This window comes from Pseudomyrmex gracilis, unplaced genomic scaffold (genome assembly GCF_002006095.1).
Source record: "Pseudomyrmex gracilis isolate BER0280 unplaced genomic scaffold, ASM200609v1 scaffold_99, whole genome shotgun sequence".
Taxonomy (NCBI): Eukaryota; Metazoa; Arthropoda; class Insecta; order Hymenoptera; family Formicidae; genus Pseudomyrmex; species Pseudomyrmex gracilis.
Genome location: NW_018020683.1, coordinates 420,670 through 438,891, shown reverse-complemented (window position 1 = coordinate 438,891; position 18,222 = coordinate 420,670). Strand labels below are relative to the sequence as shown.

At 40.4% G+C, this 18,222-nt stretch overlaps 1 protein-coding gene across 1 annotated transcript; it reads right to left on the bottom strand.

Annotated features, from left to right (window-relative positions):
• Positions 1-5,299: 5,299 nt before the first annotated feature.
• LOC109855800 (probable G-protein coupled receptor 139) lies at positions 5,300-8,168 on the bottom strand. Its single transcript, XM_020430406.1, has 6 exons — positions 8,110-8,168; positions 7,399-7,604; positions 6,867-7,059; positions 6,518-6,679; positions 6,262-6,427; positions 5,300-5,452 (listed from the first exon to the last, which is right to left on the bottom strand). Exons 1-6 carry the CDS (start codon positions 8,166-8,168, stop codon positions 5,300-5,302), a joined length of 939 nt encoding a protein of 312 aa, XP_020285995.1.
• Positions 8,169-18,222: the final 10,054 nt, after the last annotated feature.

Sequence of the window (18,222 nt, the reverse complement as noted above, 5' to 3'; positions counted from 1 at the left end):
TGTGACAACTAATCTTGTTTTATTTGACTTTAAAGTAAAACATTTATTTTTATTAAAAATATTATGCTTATATAAACTGTGTTGCAATAATGATTTAATAAATATAAGACGAATTATTTAAAACTATCATTTTTATACCTAAGGTAAACTTTGCGATTTTTAAAGAGGAATTGTAAAACCAATGAGAAAAATAACTTAAAAAATAGAGATAAGAAAAAAAGTTACTCGTCACGTCTAATTTTACAGAAGTGCTCGGAAATACCACTTGTTTTTAATAAAAGCTATTTCGTACACGTGACTAGCACGATAGTAGCGACCTACATTATAAAGAAGAATACTTTCCTGTGTTTATTAAACAAGATATTAGCTGTGCGACTAAGTCCGGTCTCTCTTGTTACAATGTATGTATAAATTATTAAAATAAACAGATAAAAAGTATTTTGTAACGAATACTTATTTTATTTGCCAAATAAATGTCAGTTCAAAGAGTTCTTTTTAGCCGATCAAGTTGTTTTACTCAATCGAGTTGTTTTCTTCCGTCCATCTAAATTGATTTTCTCACATAGCGTGATGAATGTGTGTCAAATATATTTAAAAAAACAATCGATATGTGTGTGTGTGTGTACACACATTTTTTACTTCTCAGAAAATTGCTTTTATACTTTTATTAGATTCATTACATAGTTTTGCATTAGCTATATGTACGATGACGAGATAAATGCTCGACCGTCATGAGTGATTAATTGCAATTTCTTTGTGCAAAAGTAAACCAAAAAATTACGCGTACAATACAAACGGAAAATTACTGATACATCTTAATAAACACCGATAGTTAAGAAGGTTAATGCAATATGTGTTAACGCGCGGTCTCGTGTGCGTGAAGATGCCTCGTTTGAGATAACATTATAAAAACGGGACGTTTTCGATCTTCGCTCAAGTTTCTCCGCAATTGAAGAGAGCACCAAGTCGATTCAGTTTGTCTTTATTCTTCGTTTAAAGAAGATCGGACCGCGTGTGGTGAGCAAAACGCTCTATTTTATTTATCGACACAATCAACTAACACGTCTTGACATTAAAAGAGTCACGTGTTTGTTTACATTGATCTTCTTGACGTTACTTCGTTTATTTGAGTGAAAATGTTCGCGTATTAACTACGTCTGAAACCATAATACCATTCCATCGAATTCACTTAGGAATATTGAAAGAAAATTGAATGACACGCCGCGCTCGAGCCAGAAACAAAGATTAGTACCGGTCGGAGAAATTACAGCAATATACGCGGTTCAGTCATTCGGTGAATTTTCTGACACGCGCAGGTTTGAGTTTTTTTTTCTCATCGATGTTGCCGCGAAAAAGTTCTCGGGATTTTCGAGACATGAAAACGCACAGAGTAAAAAAATTCAAATCGCCTAACTCGAAACGTGGTGAGACACATCGACGTCTGTAATAATCAATCAGTCTTTTTTACTCAATCTTAAGTGAATTTAAATTTTTTGCACGTTTGTTTCTTATAGATGCAAGATGTCATAAATGTTTGACGTTTGGTATAAAAAAATATATAAGCAAATGGTTACACTTTTATTGCGAAAATACGAGTCTGCACGGTTTTCGGTACATATCAATGGCCAGATCGACAATATTCGAGGCTATGTTTTGGTTTGTGGTGAGCAATTTTTGATATTGTTTAGTGAAAACGATCCGAATACTCTATGTATTTGCTTACAAGAAAAAAAAATATAATGCTACAATTTGCAATTGAATTTTATAGATTTGCGTACTCTCCATCGTATTCTGCGTCATACTTATGTTACGTTTATGGACCAATTATTCGAACAATCCCATAGCGACGACCATCGACACGTCGAATCCGATAACGGAAGTGTCCTTTCCCGGTATTACAATATGCAACAACAATAAGGTTTATCGTCCACGAGCCGACGTTATCGCCCAAATGTTGTAAGAGACACGCGCGCATATTATTTATCTTGCATAGAAAGTCACGTCAATTATAAAATCTTCGAAATAATGTGAACAAAATTGTAAATTTTCAAAATATTTTTCGCACAAAATAATTTCGCGCGATCAACAGGTACAACAACGGATTCACGAGGGAAGAGAGCGAAAAGTTTTTCTCTTCTCTCCCGAAACTGATACGACCCGATAAAATCCCAATCGACAATGTAACAGCGTTACAAGTTCTCGACAATCTTGGTATGAACGTGGAAACGCTTATGGAGCAGGTACTCGAGTGTGTCCGTAAAAGAGAATTCGATCATAGAGTAAATCTTATTTCGTAGATGCAAGTCGAAACGCAAACTTTCAAAAATTTAATTTAATTAATAATTCTTGATGTTATTAACAATAAAATATTGCTCGCAGTTAATGCAACCTTGCAGCGCGTTGCTGGTGAGATGCTCTTGGATCGGGCAGCTTTACGATTGCAACAAGATCTTTAAAACTGTCAAGTCTAAAGAGGGCTTCTGTTGCGCGTTCAATTCTCACTACAACTTAAACCTCGGACACAAGTAATTTCAACAAAACATATTACGAATAATATATTTTAAGTTGAATTATATTGTCATTTTTTTTTTTTTTTCTAAACAGTGAACACATAAACGACACGCGCTACGACAACAATTTCACCGAGTCCAACGTTACCTTCTCCACGAATTTGCCGGGTGTGGAAAATATTCTGGTAATTTGTTATTTTTCGTAATTAATTTTCGAAAAAATCGATCATCGCATCAAGAGTGAAATCGCGTTTGCAGAGGTCGCCAGGTAGCGGTCGGGACATCGGGCTTTCGGTCGCTCTGAATGTCGAGCGTGTCATGTACAAGGCGGCTTCGCGACCTCACATAGGTGCTTCTGTATTGATACACGATCCGATCGATTTTCCGGACATCGGCGCGCAAGTCGCGTCCGCGCTACCCGGTCACGTTCTGTCGATATCCGTTTCCTGCACTTCGATCACCAGCATGGACAGTTTGCGGAGTCTTCCTATCGGGAAGCGTTTGTGCTACTTTGACGAGGAGGTAAAACTGCGCGCACGCCGTCTCAAAATTTTACGATCACGCGTGATATAACATCGGCATCGGTTTTGCGCGCGGGACATATCGAATTTTTATAAATTTTATTTATGTGAACGATACCCGCAGGTTGCGAATGAAATTCGTTATAGCCACCAATCGTGCATATCATCGTGCATGGGCAAACACATAAAACGCGCATGCGGTTGCTTGCCGTTTTATTATCCGGAGATAGGTAAGGATTCTTCATGCGCGCGAGAGTATAAAACTCTCGGTTATACGCGCAGATGTTTTATTCATACATGAGTTTTAGTAGATTTTTAATACAGTTTCTTTATGAGCGACTGCTGTGTAAAAAATTTATAAATTTTTTAACATGTTAATAGAGGGAGTGAGAACGTGCTACTTACCCGACATAGAGTGCCTTTTGAACCTCCGGAGTAAGGAAATTATTAATCGATCACTTTACGTGTCATGTATCTCAATAACACGTCGATAAATCTAATCGGAAGCAATGTGTCTGATTTATAGAGATACATACTAACGAAAGCAGCTCGCGCAAGGGGCGTCGCGATCGACGCTTTGATCCCTCGACCCCCGACTTCGTGAAAAGAATAGCGAGGTGTCGGAACTGTCTGCCGCAATGTACCGATCTGACATATCGCTGCAATGTAGAAAGCAATGTGATTGATGACATAGGGTTCGATTCCGATATAACGTGAGTCTATTATGAATTTCAGAACGCAGCAAAACTTTTCCTCGTGATAAAGAGTCCGTTATTCCTTTTTTTTTTCTGTTATTTTGTATAATGCTCGTACGCAGAGGAGCTAATTAGATTTTCTATTGTTGCAGACGCGATCTGGATATACATAATATATCCTTTGTGCACGTATTTTTCGGCGACGTGTCGTACGTCGACTATCGCAAAGAGAGCACCATTAGTTGGGACGCGCTGCTCGGTAAGTCTATATCGCGCGAACATCCGCGAACATTCGCGCGGCTCGATTTAATTTAATAATAACGAAGAAAATTGCTCCCCCTCTTCAGCGTCTTTTGGCGGTATCTTCGGTCTCTGCCTCGGCGGTTCCGTGATCAGCGTGATAGAAGTGATTTACCTTCTGTTGCAAAAAATTCTCAAGCGGTCGGCGCGCAAGCGGCAAGAAAAATCTCGCAAGCGTTTGCCGCCGGCGTCCGAAATATTTCTGTCGATTCCCGTGGACAGGGCGCAAAAACCGCAAAGCCGGGAGGAGTTCAACGACAAGCGTGTGTTTGTCACTTGGTATCAGCCGGCCTGCCATAAAGAAACGAGCGACTACGGATATCGCCAGCAGCACGTCAAGTTTTAAAAAACTCTCCTCTTGAACTTTAATCTAGTCAATTATCTCGCGACGAAGATAAGGAGTTAACAGATATCAATAAATTTCTTTAGAATTATAAGGAACACGAGCGAACATGCTTTTATAGAGGTAAGAAAAATCAATATTTAATTAAAACAATATTTAAGAAAAATATTGAAAATATTTATATATATTGTAATATTTTAATAATCTGATGCAAAATATATACACACATATATATACACATATATATAATTGTGCTTGTTATATCCAATAAACAATACAATATATAACAATAATATGAAAAGAAAATGTATAAAGAATTCTTGAAAAAAAAAAAAAAAAAAAACATCGGTTTGCGTGCAATGTGTTTTTGTGAGTTTATTCTTACAATGTAAACAACTCATACAATCGGAATACAACGTATGTGTGTGACGATTCTGCAAGAAAAAAAAATACTATAATACAAATATTTCGCACTTCGGTTTGCACTCCGGTTGTTGCCGGTAACAGGCTCGCGCTCTCGCGCGAGTTCTCCTGATAACGCGTTCCGGCACCAGCATGTGTTTTATATGTACCAGAAAACAAGGGCTCAGCAGGCAGTATAGTATGAAATTTGTCGAGCTTGATAGCGCGTTGAGGAGGGTCGCCCATACGCGAAATCTGTGGAAATAAACGAATAAAAAAAGCTAAAAACGAGCGCAATGTAGTGTGGATTTCTTTTTGTCGATCAACGTACGATCAATTTACTCTAACGCGACTTTGATGTCACGCATATACTTGTTTCGCTCGGAAATTATACGGCAATGCTCTCCGGATCGAGCAGTTTTTATCAACGTCCTTGAAAATTCACGTAAAGTCTCACGATGTGCTTTACGACCGATATCTAACGATCGACGCGACTTCCATCAGGGCGGGATATTGCGTACACAATACTCACGCTTCCATGAAGGCCTCTTGAACTTTGAAGGGATCGCCACCGTAAAGCAAAGACACGGCACTGCGGCGGGATGCCAAATGGGTTGGCAGCTCGCCCACGAGGAACAGGAAAACAATGCCGACCAGCATGATCGTAAGCCGCGCTTGAGCCTAACAACACCAACACGATATAAAGCACGGTAGCGATCTCGAATTTCTCTGTCATTGATTAAACAACGCCGCCAAAACATTTTCATTAACTTGGCGCGTTAATAAAAATCGTCCCGCGCGAAATCTATTTTTTTGCCGAGTGTAATTAATAAACCGTTGTAAAAAAAACTGCATGATTCATTCGTCGTCACCGGGGAAAAGGATAAATTATTGGCGCGCGCGGGTCATTTTCAAAAACGACGAGAAAAATTTATAATAATTATTCTCGCAAAAAAAAAATAAAACCATAACCGCACGTTGTTGTTGTCGGTTTTTCGAGCAAACTTTTCCAATTACGCGTGACAACAATGACACACACACACGCACACACACTCTCTCTCTCTCTCTCTCTCTCTCTCTCGGTGTGCGAGAGTGTCTGTTTTCAGAGGATATACCACTTCGGCCTCCCGATGAGTTTCATGCAAATCTCGCCTTAAAGTGGATGGGGAAGGAAGAAGAGGATGTGGAATGTACAACGCGTTCATTCAGGGATTCCGAAGCGAGAGAATAGATTTTCTGAAGTGGCTTGCGGAACGAGCTTTCCGCAGAATCCGATTTCTCTCCAAAGTTTTCCGCGAGCATTGAGATTTCTGTCCGACAACCGAAGAGAGAGAGAGAGAGAGAAACACCGTTTTTATACCGTAAGTCGGAACTAATTTCGAATTAATTCGAAAGTCTCTCGCGACAGGTTGTTTCTCAAATCGGCGGTGGCGAGAGAACATTGAGCGTTTTCGCGCTCATTCTCCTTTGTATATATACGCACACGTTACCTGCAAAATATTTCCTTCGCGTATATTTTTACTCCTCAGCAACTCCTCTCGCTGCCTGAGAGCTTTTCTCACCGAGAACAGCATAATACCGTTTGCGACGCACAGGAAAGCGGCCGGTATCAGGCCGAACGTTACAAATTGAAACCAGTTCTGAAGATAGTACCATCTGCAAGAAAAATTGCAACTGCGGTTGCACCGTTTCGCGAGAATTTTCTTAGCCAAAATGAGCGCAACGTTTTTTGTTTTTTCTACGTACCGCGAGTGAAAAAAATCGGTCGTCACCAGATCGCCGTGTTCGTTGTACTTGTACATGAAGCAATACGGTATATTGATCAGAATGGCGAAGCAGGAGGCGAAAGTCATTAGCTTGCGCGCAACTTGCTGAGTGCAGAACTTGGGCGGTTTGCATCTCGGCATACTGCGGTGAGAATTTGGACAGCTTGTTAAAATTTCTGCCATTATTATGACTCGATTGTTTTATTATTGAGTTTCGCTTCGACCTTTGCGAGAAATCAATACACATACCGCGAAGCGTACAGTCGGATGATCACGTGGAAATGCCGAAGTTTGTTTTCAGATATTTTTTTATTTTTTTATTTTTTTACCTGCAGACTACTATCAATCTGTCGATGCTTACACCCAGCGCGGCCCAGACCGTGATGTTCGAGGTGATCGAGCCGATCGGAAAGTGTACGAACACGTCGAACTCCAGCCATCCCCTGTGGCATCGGAAAACGCCCCTGGCCAGACCGGAGAAGAGGAGCAGAAAACAGGTGACGAGATCCGAAGACGCGAGAGCTATATATATACACACACACACACACACAAAACACACATACAGAAGAAATACTTGCTATATACGCTAGAGAATAGCTGTGAAATATTTAAAGATCAATAAAGATACGAAGAACGCACACGAACGCGCGCGTCATGTGCGAGCGATGAAATAATAATATTCTCCAAAGATCGACCGTCGCGTAATTTGATTCCGAGTGGGCGGTAATTGTAATTGTGGACGATTATACGGTTGTTCTCTTCGGCATAAAGCTTAACAATAGCCGCGGAATTACAAATTCCGCGCTAATTCAATAGAACGGGACTATTGCCGGATTGTTTACGTTGTTTTGTACAACTGACCTGCTAAGTACGTGTATGTCGACGCTTTGAGAAACGTTTTCGCCTTCAGGTGGACCGCGAGAATGAGAGAGTTGCCAATTATTCCGAGCGCGGAAACTACCGGAATCACCACGCTGTATCCGATAATGGTCCAGATCGTCGGATCGGTTGTCCACAGTCCGTAAATATGGTGCAAATACTTGCCGGCGTTTTTCACGGATTTCGATCTGGAATTAATAATCGATGCAAAATGACAAACGACTCGATCCCTTTCACGACAATAAATTACAATTATAATTAAATTAAATTAATGTAATTTAATTAAATTATAATTTAATTTAATAAATTATAATTAAATTATAATTTAATTTAATAAATTATAATTAAATTATAATTTAATTTAATAAATTATAATTAAATTATAATTTAATTTAATTTAATTACATTTTTATTCTACTTTATTTTTTAATTATTATTATTATTATTTTCATTTTTTAAGTAAAAAACAGTTTTGCAATAATAGAGAGATTCGGTCTCGCTCAAGCAATAGTCGTAGATTTGAAATCGAGTGTTTCGATTTAACGAGATCTTCTCGAGCGATAATAAAGAAAAGAAGTAACTTGATGAAAACATATGTGAATCTTCAATCAATTAAAACTAATAATCCGCGAGTAGTAATTAGAACTCAGCATCCTTCTACGCGATACATAATCGCTGCAGAAACGCTCTTACCGTTTGCACAGCACGATCATATTGTGCATTTCCGTGATATTCGAGTACGTAGGCCTCATCGCACCGTGTTCGTGTCGTATTGGTGCACTCGCGACAAGAGATCTCGACCCATTTCCCTCACGCGGAGATTGTCGCGAGGGAAGAACTCGTCGATGCGAGACTCCACTCCATTCTTGAAACGTCGTCGGCGCAAGAGATGATGCTCCGCAAGAGAGAGAAAGAGAGAGAGAGAGAAAAAAAAAGAAAGAGTCAGCGAGAAAGAGGAAAACCAGCACGTCGTGTTACCTACAATTTTTCGAATCTGCTGAAGCGTTACAACCGAGACTTTGAGACTTAGAATCGCGGTCTAATGAAAGCTCCGAGACGCGCTTTATGAAAGAAATTTAATCGTTCGCTTTTGCGAACTTCAACAGAAACCTGCCGATTAACACCTGCGTCCGGGATGTAGCTACACGAGCGTGAACTCTCGTTTCGCGCGCCCGAAACGGCGCCGTAATTCTTTCAAAAGTAAATGAGTTTCGGCGATGTAATTATTCCAAAAGTTTTTCAACGAAGAACTGTACAGAAAAAAAACGATTATATTAACGTTTCGTGAACTTTATGATCCGGAATCGCACCGTCGTTTTTTAAAACGACGAGCGAAATGGATCGTGACACCCGCCGTCACGTCAACGAATCGTAAAAAATTTTCAACTCGGATCGGTTCGTCAATTTGGCGCAAATGTTAAAAAAATCTATACAAGAAATTTATATTGACGATTTTGTTAACGGCGATGATGACGTTAAAGCGTGCCGCAAAATCCATCACAATTGAAGTTTTCGTTTTTTCAGAGAAGTGTAAACAATATTCGCTCCAGTGGAAGAGATAAACACGCGCGAATAAACGTCACGTATTTCTAAAAAAAACAAAAGTGTGCAGAAGAAAAGTTTATAAATATTTCATAAATTGCTTCTGTTCTGCACGCGGTATCGCATGAATTGCACAGTTGATATTTTAAGTGCTCTTTCGCACGGACGCGCGTTTTTTAATTCGTCGTTGTATTTTTTTTTTTTTTTTTTTTTCGCAACTCTCTGCTGTTCTCATTAGAAACAAACGGCGTTACGTAATCGAGCGCGTCTTTGACCACGTTGAAATTTGATTTAAAACATGGCGTTTCTGCGTTAATACTCGCGCGTACAACTGCGTCGCGAAAACAAAACGCGAGAAGAGAAGACGCGACTTTGAGGTAAAAATCATCAATTTCCGTTAATTCGATCATCCATTTGTGCAACACTAACCGACGCGACAACAACAAATCTCTTTATCTCTCTCTCTCTTCTTGGGGAAACTCGCGCGATTCACGCCGCGCGACAAACAAAGAAAGCGGCGTCCGCTTTTCCGTGAAAAACCCCCCCAAAAAAAAAAAAACAAATCACCGAATCGCGAGCGTGCGACTTCGACACCTGTTCAGGAATACAAACGAACGGCCGATATACTGAATGTCGTCGAAATTCTCTGTGGCAAATACGAACTTTCCCCATAGTTAGGAGGGGTTTGTCCCGATAATCCACTGATAATGGATATGCAAATAATGCGTACGTGGAATGATACGCGCGTTGCGACGACCGTGAGCCGCGTCGCGATCGATCGGGGTTTGATATCGCGCGCGATATGTGCGACGCGCGGCTTCGGAAATCTCTCGCGTCGCGCATCTCGCGCGGTTCGCGAACTATCGGCGAAATTGCTGCTTCTCGTGCTTTTCGAAACCCGCTAAACCGATTGTCTTCGTCGCTAATGGTGTATATACAATTAATTAACGAGACTCTAGCGGGCTTTAAAAGCACACGCTAATTTTAGCGCGACGAAAACTCGCGACGAGTCGCGTTTTTAAAACGTGTATACGCTGCTGTTGCAAAAAAAAAACAAAAATTCTTGCACGATGCAGCCATTGAACAAGCTCGGACAAGCATTATCGATCGTTGAGAGCCACTTTTTCGGTCGCTCTACTCGTAACACATTAGTCATCAAAAATCTAGAACGCGTATGGCACGTCTGTTGTATCGCATTGTTAGTTGCCGAGAGGGAGATAAAAGAGAGAAGAGCGAGTGGTTTCGTCTGGAATATTGGCAAAGTTGAAACATTTTATCCCTCTCCCGCTGCCAAATAAACGTTATTATTAATTTTCCGCGCGTTTCAACGACACCCTTTGAACGGGATAAAATTCGATACAACGACAAACAAATCCGATGAGAAACGATATCAAATTTATAACGTTGAATACTCGCTGCGCAGTAGATAACAAAGTGCGATTTTGTTAACAACGCGGAATTTATTTTCCATTTAAACGTATTTAAAAACAATTTTTTTTTTTTTTTCGGAATAATAATTTTAGCGCAGACAAAACCCGTGCGACGATATCTTCCGCGTGATGCAATTTAGCGCGCGAGTCGCGTTCATCCGGAAGATTGTGCGAAGCGAGTCTCAACACGCGATTTCATTAATTTTCTTAAAAAAGAGCAAAAAACAAGATAAACAAAGAGAATAGAGCTAAATCTCGTCTTTCCGACGAAAAATGACTCGTGTTCGGGAATTGATCGACACGACTATTCTTGATTTTTATCATCGCAATTGATTTTTATCATCACGTGAAAGACACGTCTGCGAAAAATCTCATCTCGCGCAAACGCGAACGATTTTATTTATTCGTAGCTTTACTCAACCTACCACGTGCTGGAGATCGGAAATATACGCGATTTTTTTTATCCGTTGCAAAAATGTTTTTTTTACTTTGCAATCATCAGCTACGACGATTGCGAAATAAAGAAAACATTCGCGTGAATTATTGTGATATATATAGCGAGTGGTTTTGTAATCGACCGTTATAGATTGAGTTTCTATTCCCATCACTCAATCGCAACGATGTTATTCTCGTCGTGAGCGAAAAAAAGATCAGATTTGGCACTTTTTCTTATTGGCGAGTTCCGATGTTCTCGCGTGTGAGTAGAAAAGTGAAATAAAAATAATATGAAAAGTGACGGTTACGAAAGCTGTATTTTTCGACGGCGCGAAATATAGATCGGAGATAGACTCGCGAATCTGACGATTTCCGAATCCCAGCGTGGGAATATAATATCTTGAGCGATGACACGGTGTTGTCGCGTCAATATTTCGTTTTACAACACGAAGTAAATTCTCTCTCGCTCGACATGTAACTTTTGGCGCAAAACGACGACGTTCGCACAATCGAAAAAAGAATAAAAAAAAAGTTCGTCCGCGTAGGTCCCTCCGGGACACTGCGCGGATGGGCGACCTTATTTTATATGTTAGAAAAAAAGTTATTAAGAATTAAATATCTTGGCCGCCGCAATCCGAAACGCTATATGTTGCGAGCGACTTCTTCTAACGCCTCTTCCTTCTCGCTCGCTCCCTCGATCATGTAAAGCTTTCTCGTGATAAATAATTTCTATTTCTCGTTGATATTTTTGCTGTGTGGGAAGATTTCAACCATCTTACCGGTGTTTCGCACATTCTTCACGTGTGTGTTGCCGCGCGATATAACGTTTTATTTTTTTTCTCCCTCATCTCCGTTCAGAGTAAGAAGATCTTATTATCTCATTCGTTTTTTATATTTTTTTCTTTTGTCATCTTTTATGAGCGACCAGGGAACATTTTTTTTTTTTTTTTTTTTCCGTACACGAGGAAGGATATTTAAAGATAAATCTTCGGGGATTCGACTGTTGCGCGATTTTTTATAATGTATCTACTTGATAACAATGTGGATGCGGTATCACGCGTGAATGTGTGCTTGCAATGATCGGTACTACACTTTTCGGATGATCAAATATCGATACTTTATTTAATTCGGGAAATTCCGAAACTCGTATCGTAATAATCTATCGTTGCCGGTCGGAGACTCTATTTCCGACTCTATTTCCTTCTTTAAGTGTCACTAAATGTAAGAAAGGAAAAAAGACAAATATATACACAGATACAAATATAACCGAGGATATATTTATAAAAACAACCACGTCGTTGTTTGATTTTCGACGATCCGAAACTTTATCGGCGAAATGTGTATCGTATCACAACGTTGTGATACGTTGACAAAAGTGTGTTATTTTCCCGCTTAATTTTTCGCACTTCGTACAAATTTTCCAATTCGTTTCGCGCTCCTGCATCGAGAGATGCAGGTGTTTTCAGACGCGAGCGCGCAAATATAGCCTTTCGATTAATTAGCGCGGAATGACGGGTCTCAATTAAATTTTCGAATTAACCGTCGACGCGCATTGCGCCACGTCTATAACCCCACTGCTACTATATTACTCGCGCCCGTGGTGGTACGTGCACACATACAGACAAATAAAAGTTTTCGCGCCCTCGCGGCGCATGTCGAACTTTTTTATTCACACGAATCCTGATTTAGTTATCCGATTCTCTTCTCTTTTTCTCTCATGTATGTGTGAAACGCCACGCGCCACTGCGGATGAGACGCGCTTTATCTTCATCGCTCGGCGATGCATCGCTGACGTTTTTTTACTCCTCTCGTCGCGGCCTCGCCGAAAAAGAAGCGGGTACAGCGAAAGATAGGACTGGCATTGTCTCGGGCAAGCGTTCTTCTCGCCTACGACTTGTACTTTGTACGAAAAGGCTACCGATCCGTGAATAAGATCCTCCCCGTGCCACTTGTCGCCGTTATTTTTACAGGAGGCTGCTGACACGGAGTAGGCAGGGTAGCGAGCGACCAAAGACTCGATCGAGACTCCCTATCGATTTGCCACAATCACCGAGCTCGCTTGTCACCCGTTCGGCCCCGCGTGGGTAGGTATGCGTGCGTATTTCCATACGTTGTTTCCACGGAAATACAGGCATGTGCGGTTACGTCGACACAGATGATGGTTATTCGCGGCGCGTAAAACTCGTAACGAGTTGCGAAGGGACGAGCTCGAGACTTTTTCGACGAAAAACGAAAAAGAACGAGCGTGGGAAAAGAAAGAGCGTTGAAAAAAATTTCGGCTAAGAGGATTGGGGATTAACTTCTGCGTCCTTTTTCGTCAGAGAGGAGGCTATATGTAACTCGGAACTCGGCTCGGAAGGCTGTCTTTGTGAAGTCAAAAAGGCAGAATATCCGTCCGGGATAATTGGATAAAAAAATAACTAACACTCCATCGAGTACGCTGTACATTGTGTTACTCATCCCCTCGAAGTAATTAACAAGAAGGGTCGGAAGATGAGGATCAAACGTCGTCGTTAGTGAGATCCCCCGTGACGCGAAAGTTACGCTCAGACAAGGTTGATGAGCGAGGAGGGATGACGTTATTATGTTAAAACAAAATTCCGAGACGGCGGAGAGAAGCGACCGACGCGCGATCTTCCGTGGGAATTGTATCAATATTCGGATATAATCCGCAACGCGTGTTCTAATATCGAGTTTCGACACCTCCCTTCTCCCGTCTCCCTTCGAAAAGGGGTAACTCAACGAAAGATGATCGTTATCTTCCTCCATCGCGAAACTTAGATTCACGTGCACGTATTGAATCGCATAACTTGTTCGTGTACACGCAAATAAAGTTTCAAGAAAACGGTGAAGAGCGGGATTATGACACGTGCCTTCGAAACACACACACACACACACACACACACACGTGTCTATAGTTTCGTGATAGAATTTAATCAAGGCGTGTCTGAAGCACGTGTTTCCTAGCGCGAGAATCCGCTTAAGGTAACGCGTGTCATGATTTGTAGTACCCGGTATTATCGATGTTTGCCGCGAGCTGTTGCTCTTATCGCGAGAGGCTTTGTTTTGCTTTCGCGCCTTCCTAGTAGCGAAAGGATGCACGTGGTATTATAAATCATATCACGTCCATCGATCCCGCGCGCACGGGGAGGAAATTTCACGAAATTCATCACGAGGTCAAATTTCGACACCCGATTCGATTCTCGACGGTGCTCTTATTTTTAACATCCTCGAGGAATTTCAACGCTCAAGTCCAATATTGATACCCGATTCTCCCGATGGATATTTTTCGTTAATTAACGATGAAGGATCGCGATGTATATGTACGTGTATACGTACTGATGTGAACACGAGCGGACTTCAAATATCGAAAATCACATCGACGCTTCGGCGCATTTCGCTCTTTTATTAAAATCTTGATAAAAACCGTATGCGTGTGCGCGCGTGTGTGTATTCCACAAAGTTATCCCCGAGGAAATTTCTCCGACGCTGAGCGACACAAATCCTTATGTTTAAAGAGACAAAGAGGTAACTAAAAAGCAAGTGTAGCAAAGTAACGATCTTAGTGCAAATATCTATGTATGTACGGCTCTTGAGAAACTGAGACTTCAGAATACACGGAATAACAAACGCGGCAAATGAGAGAGAGAAAAAGAGAGAGAGAGAGAGAGAGAGAGAGAGAGAGAGAGAGCTATGAAAGAGCGTTGATGCAGGCGCGCAATATTAATTAAATACAAATTACGCAGACTTTATCTGCGAGCAAATTTACACTAACCGCGTCAATACTTGTTAAGGGAAAACAGCGCAGCGGCGATTGTTATTATTTTTTACTTATATATCGTAAATAGTCGCGTGATTTGATAATGGATCGATTCATTAGTCTCAATTTGTGAACAATCTTGCATTAGACGTTGCATCAACGAACGCTTCCTACTTTAATGTATTTCATGTTGGGACTATCGAAAACACACACACACGCGCGCGCAAAAGGTCTGCAAGCCGTTGCAGCGTGAACCATGTTTCGTAAGCTAATTAATTCCGTAACTCAACCTGTTAGAGAATCAGGAAACTATTGACACTGTTTGCTATTTCCTGCCTAAATAGTTCGCGGCAGCATTAATATTCATTCGACCGCGCGACCCGCTCATCCGCGGATTATTATATATTGTTCGCCCGTAATATAGCCAATTTTCTCTTGACTACAATTCGCTGGCCGCGGTGTAAAATCGCCTTTTATCACCGCGCGGAACATTACGCAGACAATCGATCTCGCAGATCCTCGAGATTACAAACTGCGCCATATGGCGCGTTCGGATTTTGCGTTTGAGAAATTGAAATTGATTCCATTAAAATATGCGAGATAGTAGAGAGAGAGAGAGAGTTCCGGGATTTTTCTTTAATCTTCCGCCGGGCGTTGAAAGCGGAAAGAGAAAATCTAACTCATTGAAATTCGATTTTTTTTGTTTTTAGAATTTTCCGATGTAAATGTAAATTAGACAATTATTTAATTAAAAAAATGTAAAAACATATTGAAGAAATTATTCATATCTACTAGCTCGGAACACACTTGCATCGACTCCAGTGCGTACAATCAGCTTGAAACGTTTTTGACTTAGCTTTAGACTAAAAGAGGAAGCGATATTGCTGTTATATAGAAAACAATTTCTTCAATTACTTGTCATTTCTCAAATCCACGTCAAGGACTAAATAAGCTTTTTTAATAAATTCATAGCATATTTGTTTGTATTTCTGTAAATGTTCTTGGAGAAAAGAAAATGCGTTTACAGTTGACGGTTTCCCATTACTTCCTGATCTTTCGGATTTGAAAAATTTCTCATTAAAACCCGGCGTGTTCGTCGAAATTAAATGAGAGCTCTTCATTTTTCTCTGTGAAAGAAATATCTCGCCGGATGCGTTGAGGCGCGTGTAACTGAAGAGAGATGAATAAACATGATGTTTTTAATCGGCTCAAGACATCCGATCCGGACTCCGTGCTATTTCTTTTTCTTATCTCTTTTTCTTTCTTGATCTTCATCTAGTTTAATCTGAATCGTTTTTAATAGTCTCTACAATCTGCATTATTGAAAGAGGCTTGTTTTTTTTCAGTTTCTTCATAATGTAAAATATCTCTATCTATAGTTTTATAGTTTTAGTTTTTTTTTTTAGTGCACATACATACACACACACAGAGGTTAGACGAAGGATACTCAGGTTGATTAAATTACTGTTTATGTCCTATCTCATTCACGTAGTGCACACCCGAAGCGCTCTCGCAGGACTTTAATCCTGAACAGTTGTCCTAACAATTTCATTGTTTTTCTAATTAACAATGAGAAACTAATTTTGTAATTTAATTTTGCTCTCGCAGTTGAAATATTTATTTTAAACAACACGTGAAAATAACGTGACTGTAATTTATATTATATAAAACATTAACTAATACACATTATACATATAATTTATTATATATTTATAATATTATACTTTATATTGTATTATATGTATTATATACATACTACAGAGTAATGTCACTGACCTCCGCCGCGCGATTTTGGCGGGGTCACTGACCTTGGTCGCGTGACTGCGGCGGGGTCACTGACCTCGGCCGCGCGAGCTTGGCGGAGTCACTGACCTCGGTCGCGCGACCGTGGTAGGTGGGAGGTCACTGACCCGGTCGCGCGACCGGGGAGAGTCACTTTTTCTTTTATTTTTTGTTTGATTTTCATGCGTTATTTCTGAAATCTCTCATATGTACATCATGTGTATTATATTGTTTGTAGAACGTATATATTAGCTGTAATTGTGGTGACAGTTTAATTTCACTCACACTACACGTTAAAATAAAAGCAATAATAGCGTGCGCGTTAAAAAAACGAATTGTTTTCATCGAATTTGAATTTCATCGTTAGTTTAATTGGAATTTGTGTAATGTTATGCGAATGTAATTCTTACATAATTACATTTGCATAACATTGCGCGTTCACATTCCGCGTTTGACTCTTATTAAATTGAATTTAAAATACTGACATACGCCAATCTCAAAAAGAGTTTATTTATTTAACTTTCTCGAACGCGAGTCTCATCTGCGTAAACAATATATTTTTACAAAGTTATGTTTGTCATGGGGTAGGGAGAAAAACAGGTTTAGAAACACAGCGACGTTTGTCGTCAAAGCTGTCCCGCGAGATCCTCATCTCTCATTTCCCTTACAAAGCAACGGTTATTGTAGCGAATGCAGCGAGTGGGTGAGATCACTTTTACGACGTTACCGCGAATTCCACCCGTTCGCTCGAGTTTTAGGGTTCACGCGTGCGCAAGCCCAGGAACGCGAAGTGCCGGAACGACGCAACAACCAGGTTTAGTTTTCGCCAGGGTCTCGCCGCGAAAAGAGGGATCGCGCCTCTGCTCGCGATAGAGGGAAGCAACCCCTTCGTCGCGCACACTCCTTCCTCCCACCTTGTCCTCGTGGTGTGAATCACTCGTATCACGCGGAAGCGATTACAAACAAGTGTTCCGGTCGTCGATCACGGAAAGCGTGAACCGAATAAAGCGCGGCGATACGCGTATCGCGAGCGTAGTAGTCGATCGAGAGTGAAAACATCGAGAGCGACAGGTCGCACTTGGAAGCGGCTATTTTGCACTCCTTGTCACTCCCGCTTATATCACTTTGAAAATCGTTAATTTATCGCTGTCTGATGTCTAATTTATTGCTGTCGCGCGAAATATCTAATTGTACGTGTGCTTCAAATAACTTTGTAAATTGATAGAAGAAGAAAAATATTGTTATTGTTCTCTGTGTTTCGTAAAATTATATTGCATGTATTGTAAACATATAGTTGTAAGGATCTCGTTGGCCGTTCGATTTCATCGAGCTCTTTCTCGGCGCGAAGAACCACGTGAAGTGTTTTTGGAGGGAAAACAAAAACTTGGGGTTTTTTTGAATAGAATTGTGATATAAGTTTTACTTGCCGCAACAGTGCGTGTAAATAGCCCCCCGAAGTTTTTATTCGGCGATGTCCACAGTGACAATTCCTATGACGCCTACTGAAGATGGTGACGATCGGCCCAGCACGTTTGAGAATAAACCGATACCGAGGTAAATATAAAAAATAATAAGGGAGACGACGTCGAAACAAAAGCTTATTTAAATATTATCAGAAAAAACAGAATCATATCACGCGCAGAAATATTCCAACATCGGTTCATATTTAAAAGCCAAGAGAGAATTGTTTTTTTTTTTTTTTTTTTTTTTTTTTAACAATGAGTATGTGTAAAACGGTTAAAAATTAATTAGGGGGTCTCTCACGCCAACGTATCTAAACGATATTAAAATACGCAACTACGAGAAAACGAGTACGCACACGCGTATAAAAGATTTAATTAAATATTAAATGGAGAA

What these genes read in the sequence shown, in the direction of transcription:
- LOC109855800 (XM_020430406.1), bottom strand. Translation starts at nt 8,168, where the DNA reads ATGAGGCCTACGTACTCGAATATCACGGAAATGCACAATATGATCGTG. An exon ending in GACATACACGTACTTAGCAG is followed by an intron (nt 7,060 to 7,398) that starts GTCAGTTGTACA and finishes GTATATATATAG; the next exon opens with CTCTCGCGTCTTCGGATCTC. An exon ending in GCGAAGGAAATATTTTGCAG is followed by an intron (nt 5,453 to 6,261) that starts GTAACGTGTGCG and finishes TGGTGTTGTTAG; the next exon opens with GCTCAAGCGCGGCTTACGAT.